The 8283-nt window shown below is 37.8% G+C and overlaps 1 protein-coding gene across 1 annotated transcript in view; it reads left to right on the top strand.

Moving 5' to 3' along the window:
* Window positions 1-610: 610 nt before the first annotated feature.
* Window positions 611-8283, top strand: part of LOC104967978 (uncharacterized) — an 11019-nt gene continuing 3346 nt past the window's right edge. The window contains exons 1-4 of the mRNA XM_010797522.1: window positions 611-670; window positions 7438-7684; window positions 7801-7845; window positions 7947-8021. Coding sequence (XP_010795824.1) covers window positions 611-670; window positions 7438-7684; window positions 7801-7845; window positions 7947-8021 — 427 coding nt within the window. The remainder of the gene's footprint in view (window positions 671-7437; window positions 7685-7800; window positions 7846-7946; window positions 8022-8283) is intronic.

Genomic DNA, 8283 nt, shown 5'->3' with positions numbered 1-8283 from the left:
ATTCTCTGTTTGCTGTCCAGACGGTTCTCAATCTTTCAGACCAGACCATGGCCTCTTGATTGGGTGATTGTTAAAGACAAAGGGTGGGCTTATTTATTACAACTCTTTTTTTCCAAGTCAGAAAATATAGATGGAAGATAACTTAACATACCTGCCTTCAACGTAAATCATCAGGATGAACTAACAAGTCGATCACTAAGGTTGGAGGCTTAAAAAGGACACAATGCCACATCGGGTATTTCAACAGAAAGAGATGTTTCAGAGTTCGTTTTTTCAGAGTAAATATTAGGACATGTCATCTAGCAGTGATTTAAATAGCCTCTCAAACATTGCCACTGTTTTATGTACTGTAAATTCTCACGTCCCAGCCGGTGTGTCTGCTGCGTGGGAGGCCAGGTCGGAACACAAATCAGTAAACAGACCGATTTACCTACTGGAGGCATTTCAGGAATTTCCACACACGTGCACATACACACACACATTTCCTTTCTCAAGTTGTCTTGTCTACTGGTACATCATCCATCTTCGGCAAATGACCAGTTTATTAGATTCATATGGGAAACCCACACAAAGACGGGAAGGAAAGGCACCGTCTGCATGCACGGACACAATGGGAGCTGAAGGAGAGGGCACCGTGTCAGAGGAAAAACACTCACCTGAGAGAGCAAAGGTGACATTCCAGACACCGTACAGTAGATAAGGAGGTTTGGTGTACTGAAGATGTGATGACTTCTTTTTTGCTCCTGTAAAGTAAAGTACATTAAAAGCCCATTTTACTCACCAATTCATTCTGGGGGAGATTTGAGTACAGCTTTAGATTCTGGAGTCTGTTAGGGTAAGAAAAACACGCAGTCAGAATATCAGACACAGTTTAAACAATCCCCAGTGAAAGCAGAAATAAAGACATCCAAAACGTCCATTAAAATGATTTACCACGTCATAAAACTGTGCAGCCACTTGTACAGTCTAGCTATACAGGATCTAACAAACTCTTACAATGGACAGTATTGCTGATAACTTTTAACATTTAACTTTTTGAGTTTTAAAAAGTTGTTTCTTGACGTTTGATACAGCGGCTGACAAAATTATCTTACTCCATTTAGTTGTTCTGAAGCTTTCAGTCATACCACAGATGGAGTTTGTGCAGTTGTACAAATGTCCAGGTTATCAACATTTATATGAAAATGGATGAGAAGTTTTTTAAGTTATATTTCCGTAGAAACCCGGGCTCCATCTTTGTATATAAATATGTAACAATGGTGGAGAAAGTCCCTCCGGCCTACTTTGAGTGCCCATTTTCATATTCAGTTTTTTCTATAGGGCGCAGTAGATAATAAGTATATTTTCATACCATACGAACAACATAGACCAAATGTACTTAGAAAATGACCTAATATGGTAACGTTTGGGTTTTTTAAATATAAAAATAGCATGTACCAACCATAAAAAGTACCACAGACATCTCTGTATCTCTGTAGACTTAAAATACAGCTAAAATATATTTATGGATACAAAGTGATTTAAAGCTTGTCATCCAGCCAAGAGTTAAAGCTCGTTTTAAGCAACTTTCAAACAGACCGTGTGTGCTCTCTCTTTCTCTCTGCCTCCTTGTAAACTTTATCAGCCTGGGTCCAATCAGTGAAACTACTCCAAAGTTATGCAATCCTCATGTCTCCGCTGCATTGTGTTGCACCCTGTAGACGGTGTATTCTTTATGTTCACACTGCCATCTCCTTGGAAACACTGTAGATGCAACTGTGCAGCTCACTTGGCCCGGGTCTGGAGGGATGGCCTGAGTTTCTCACAGACGTCTGTGGCATTTCAATTAGGCAAGAAAAATACCTCCACTTAAGACACCCTGGAAACTATTTGAAAACCCAACTGATGTTTCTTGTTTGAGACAGGAAACCACATTATTTTGAATGTACATAAATGGATGTAGTTTCTCTCGAAAACATGACCCTAACTAGAGAATATCATCTCACAGTGCAAATCAGAATGATGTATCCCTATCGTTTAAAGCACTCAGGATACACACTGATTATAGCTTCAGATACTTAAGAAAAATCGCTTCCCATTTTCTCCATAACTATTTCATTTGTCTTACAAGCACACGCTTCCCTGGAGATATACACATGGTGTGATCACTATTTCTTACATCTGTCAAAACTGCACTTTTTTTCTTCACCTCCTTTCTCATAATAAACACAGCTGCCAATAAGAGCAGAGTGCCTGTGAATGAATGATGATTTTGTACGTTGTTCTATTGTGTCGCAGTTTATTCTGGCAAGATTCTGTGGATTTCAAAAGAGCAGTGTTTGTACTGAGAGGCTGCATTGAGTCTTGTCTGTGACTCTTTCATCAATAGGAATTACAAAACATGAGACTTAAAGATACATAGTGTGTTTCTGCTCAGAACATTTTGGACGTCGGCAAGACGCTCACGAGAAGTTCTTTGAATAAAGTGTGTGCAAAATAATACCACCTTTTACCTCACCTCTTGTGTTAGTGAAACATTGGGTGATGTTTTTTCATTCCATCTTATATTGTGCTAACAAATGATTTAACACTAAACCATAGAATGTAAACATTGTGCAGAGAAAAGGGCTGAATGCAGCGTCAAAACTACTGTAAAAGAAAACCTGTTAAATCAATTTGTGAATTATGTGATGTCGTGCTGATCTTTACAAGTAAAACATGTTGATTACGTTACAAAATGTTTCATAAGCTATTATTAATGTTTAATTAATGCAAATGTCTGTGCTGATGTTTAAATTATGTATTTTAAAATGACTGATATGCTAAGGGTTGCATTTGATATGATTATTAAATATCCGTCATACCACATGTAGCATCTAAACAATACATTCAAAATAGTTTACTGCTACTTTTTTGTAAGTGGCAATAGAAAAGATTAACGTTTTAACCCGTCATTATGAGAAATTGTTGATTGCACAATGTAATGGTTGTAGAATAACTACACTTCAGATTATAAGCCTTTCACTATGCATCACAATAGATCTCTGGATAATGAAGACTATTAAAGATCTAAAATAGTGGCAAACAAAACGCAGTGTGTTTTGTGCTGTCTTGTCAATTTTTTTTCCAATTAAAACTGAGCACTCCAAAATCTGGTACCAAACGCTCATTTGCATATGATACGCATTAATTGTATACAAATGTTTGAGTTGATTGCAGTGAAGGAGTCTGCCTGTGCACGTCACAGGAGAAGGAGGAGAGACCTTCTGCTGTTGGCAGCAAAGCCATGGACTGTGATTACATCGAGTAGCATCGATAATGAATTAAAAAATATAATTAAGTTCTTGCTTTTCTCCTAACGGTCTAAATGAGTCACTAGTAGTTGGCTACGCTCTGATAAAAGGAGGGGTTGAAAAGTTGTTCATTGCCTCTTTAATTAATCTATTACATGTCTTTTAGAAGTTAAAATTAATTTTAAATCTTATTGTCTTTGCCACTCGGATGAAAAAAGATGATGTATAATTGAATGCCATTTATTTTGGTGGCACCCCATGCACACAACAGGTGGCTTTGGAAACCCTAATGTGAATCATCATTTGATCAAGAGATGCGGAGCTGGAGGCCGCATTACGCAGGATGAGATAGAAAGGAATATCCATGATGCTGAAAATGTGTTTGATAATTAAAAAAAAGTTTTTTTTTTGAGTGCTTCAAAGACTGCTAAGTTCACAACCATGTGGAGCGAGGCTGATGAATCACACTGCGCATGACGATGCATTTTGCAGCTGAACAACTATCAAGTCAGGTCAGTCTCAATATTAATACATCCGCACAGTAGGATTGACAAAAATGTTTTATAGAAATGTAAAAAGAGCTTTTAAGATAAGCCATCATAATAACTCAAGCCTTTACTGAACACAAATGTACAAACTGCGATATGTGACAAGCTGGAGAACGCAGTAAAAGCAGCTCCAATGTTTCTGGGAAATGACAAAATGTAAAATGTTCAACATATTTCTCTTGCTGACAAGCCTTCATTTTTAAAGCAGATACAGTCAGACTGTGATAAGGTAATGCTGTAAATCTGGGCCCCTCATGCTGTAATGCTCAACAGAGCTGAATATGACTGATGATTTAGCGAGTCGCCCGGGCCTGGGAACAGCCCGAATACTGTGTGAGACCGGGCGAAAGAAGTGTAAGGAAACACAAACACTCGTCTGCACTTTTTAAATGTCCATTGTGTGTCTGTGTGTGTCTGTGTGTGTGTGTGTGTGTGTGTGTGTGTGTGTGTGTGTGTGTGTGTGTGTGTGTGTGTGTGTGTGTGTGTGTGTGTGTGGATTGTCAGACGGATGCATAGCAACAGAAAATTCCCAATTTCCAAATGATTTTTTCTCACATGTAACATTTCTGAGAGAAATGTGTTTAAAAATGAATCCAATGTAAATCTACACTTCAATTAAAGCCCAGTTATTGTTTTTTTTTAACTTGGGTTTTCTTATTATTTGTTCCAAGCACTTCCTTCAGTGGCCGGCCAACACAGCATTTAGTAAAGCTCGTCTTGTAGCTCTGTGGACATGGAGAATTTTATTATTTACATTTTTTTGGATGCTGTTTAGATTATACAATAAAAATAATGGATATAATTGGGTCCATTGAATAGCTGCAAGTCTTGCTCATTTTGTGTGAGCTGAGTGGGCACTTCAGTTAAGAGAGATATGCAAACAGTACAGCTCATTAAATATCTGTCGCTGCCATAAAATTCTCCCATTTCTTGGCTTCACATTTTATTATGTGTACAAGTATTATTTTTTTAATTATGGCAACAGCCTCTCAAGCTCCCTAATGTAATAGGATTATTATTTTAGTTTTATTTTAGATTCATTGAAGATGTAACATTGAGATTTTAATTGACATTAAGAAGTCAAAGTGTTTAATGACATCCTTCATCAATTTTATTATGTAGAGAACATCATCATATCAGTTCAGTACCAGTTTCTTTTTGACAGCAGATCACTAACACTTCATGTTATTTACATATAGAATTTGTTTATATAAAAATAATGAATTATTTAGAGTCATTGAACTTTTGGACACTGTTACTGATAATTAATCTGGGATGTTTTTGTACAGTTGAGGAACTTTTATTTTTCACAACATGATTAATCCTTTCCACTTTTCCCAAGGGCCTTTTAAATGCTGCTAGAAGAAGATTTTGGAGTTTGAAATATTATTTATTATTTTTCACCACAGAGATGGTGATAGAAACCTCCTGTTCCTTGAGTCCTACTTCTTAATGGTCTAAAAGAGGGTGTGGAGAAAGAACACGATACACTACGAGAACTTTAAACACCTGATTGCGTAGGCTACATTTCAAAGTTAAATGAATCGGCCTCTTTGCTTTGCCAACAACATTAAAAGGTCCCCTATTATACTGTTTTTCATCAATATATTATAGGTCTCAGATATATAAAAAACATGTCTCTGTCTTTGACTCCAAATACCAAACAGATAATTGCAGCATCCCATAAACTCCTCTGTTTCAGATCTCGCAAAACCTTTGTGAGATCTCGCAATACTTTTCATTTAGCTCAATGTACTTCCTGTTCAGTTTGGCTGGTTCGGCTGCTACGGCAACACAGAAACCACAACAACGGAGCGGTTCATCAATTTTACTTTGAGCTTGGCCTTAAATATAAAGATATAACATCAGTGCTTGGCAATAGGCACAGGTTTCACATAAGTGAAAGATACCTCAAGAGAACACTCAGAGCGAGGGGACATGCACGTCCCTCAGATTCGAATTTCGCAGATCAATAACTCATGAACATAACGTTGTAAAAATACAAACACAACTTTACAATCATAGCAAGGTAGACAACGAGCTACAGAGTCGTTTTTATCAGAACAGTTAAACATCAAGAATGTGTCACAATCTGCAGCTTGAGGAGGGAGAGGAGTGCTTAGGGACCGTCTACAAACTGCAACGGGGTTTTGCGAGATCTCGCAAAAGTATTTTTTTTGTTCAAATTTTTTCTTCTCTATATCCCCTAGGGGGCTCCGTATTAAGCAGAGGGGACACATGTTTATGTATAACATACATGAAAAAGTGGATTTTGCATAATAGGTGACCTTTAAGAGGCTTGATAAACAACAGTTCTTTTAAAAACACTATCAGAAATACATTTGTTGTATATGAATTGGAATGACACCGAAAAAGAGCAAACCTGGTTAAACAGGCAGGCTGTAGTGGTGGTTTTACTTAGACACACTGGAATAGCCGTGGAAAACACAACATGCAAGTTTTTCTTTTTTTTTTATAAAGCAGCAAAAAGGTAGTACCATGAAGTGTTCCCCTAAACAGTGTTTTATAATTTCCTTGTAACATACATTCTTTCTTGGTTTGCTAACTGTTGGTGCACCAATGACATCTGAGGAGTTTAATGAAATGATTTACAGCTCCATCTCATTAGGTTTTACATAGGGTTATGTGGGGCCAAACATGTACAAAATAAAAAATAACTTCCAAACAGTTGCTTGTTATAAAAAAATGGTAAAGTGTTTTGTGTGGAACTTCCCTTTTATTGCTTTTCAACATTGCAGTTTTTTGTAAGGACGTTACATTGCATATACCAGATGGTCTAAATCTCTGCCTGCAGCCAAGTTAAACTTAGCCTCTGGTGGTCTTGGATGACCCCTGCTATTATCAATCCAAGAAAACTATAAAGCTAGCATCTTTCTATCTTAAGAGTACCATTCAACCCACTGAGTTACTGCTTTAAATGTTGAGTAACTTCCTAAAATAATCATGTGATTGTGATAATCAGAAAGAAAAATATTATACATCTTTGGTGGTATGTATAGGCCATACAATCTCCTGCATTGTCCTTTGATGAAAGGTATTTAACATGATTTACTACAGACATATTTGTTTTGTCATATCAATTATAACTGCTGTTTATTAAAAAACGAAATTTAAAGGACACATGTCATGCTTTTCCAGTTATTACCCGTCCCCTTGTGTGTTATGAAGGTTTTTCTGCATGTAAACGGTGTGCAGAGTCAAAACCCTCAAAGTACACCCTGTAGCGAGTAAAACTCTAACACAGAAAATACCTCCGCAAACCGCCTCATTGGTGAAACGTCATCATGACGTCATCATCCATTTGATTCTTCCGGGTACGTGCTTACGAAAGCACGTACCCGGAACTAAATGGGCCAATCCGTGGAGCCGTTACGTTACGTCCGCGGAGCTGTTACTNAAATATATCATATACATCAGGGGTGTCCAAACCTTTTTCACCGAGGGCCAGCGATATACCTCTAGTGAGTGGCCAAGCCCTTCGTACATTTGTCTGTATGTGGCCCTCGGTGAAAAAGGTTTGGACACCCCTGATGTATATGATATATTTAAAAAGAAAGGGAGTGTAAAATACTTTATTACCCTTTTCTCTCGTCCAGCCTCCGAGGCCCGAGCTAAGAAACGGGGTTCTTCGGAGTTACAGCATCAGCTACAGAGAGTACGACCCTGCAGGCCGACAGTTTAAAAGGTGGCAGCACTTGAGTGTGCCGGCCACACGGGAACTAGAGAGCGTCGTCCTCAGCAACCTGAAGCCTTCTGCCAGATATGGCGTGATTATACAGGCCAAAAACGACGCAGGAATAGGACCTGCTTCAAATGCCCCTCTCTGCTCCACTCTGGATGAGGGTAAGATGGATCACATGAGAGGATAACAAAGTATGACTTATATTTAATCATTCTTATCATCCCAGTTTCGATATTAATACAAATGTTTCTCTTTAAAATTCACAAATCTTCTACAGTGTCAACTATCAAGTCTTCTTCCACTGCTGCCACATGGATAACAGGTATGTGTTATTGGCTGAAGCATTTATCAACATTTTGAGAGCTATATAAATAACTTGAAATAAAATATGTTTTAATAATGGGTTTTTTACTATGTCCTAAGCTGACACAACTTCCACAGTTCAGAGTGTTCCTGCTGCCACTGTTTGGCGAGGAAGCACCCCAGGCATCACATCAGGTATTATACCTATAGTATAGTAATTTATTTAGCCACAATTCATCCAATTTAACTTTATTTAAAGGTCACCTATTATGCAAAATCCACTTTTTCATGTATTTTATACATAAACATGTGTCCCCTCTGAGTAAGGAGATTCTGAAAGTTTCAGGAAAAAAGATTTGCTCACTTTTTGTCCTGATCCATTTATATAAAAACCTGTCTGAAAATGAGCTGATCAGGCTTGTGTAACCATTAGCCAATCACCAACCAAGGTAACCCC

Source organism: Notothenia coriiceps, unplaced genomic scaffold, assembly GCF_000735185.1.
Source record: "Notothenia coriiceps isolate Sejong01 unplaced genomic scaffold, NC01 NC01_scaffold00002500, whole genome shotgun sequence".
In the NCBI taxonomy this organism is placed as follows: Eukaryota; Metazoa; Chordata; class Actinopteri; order Perciformes; family Nototheniidae; genus Notothenia; species Notothenia coriiceps.
The sequence above is the reverse complement of the archived record's forward strand: the minus strand, read 5'-3'. Positions and strand labels throughout refer to the sequence as shown.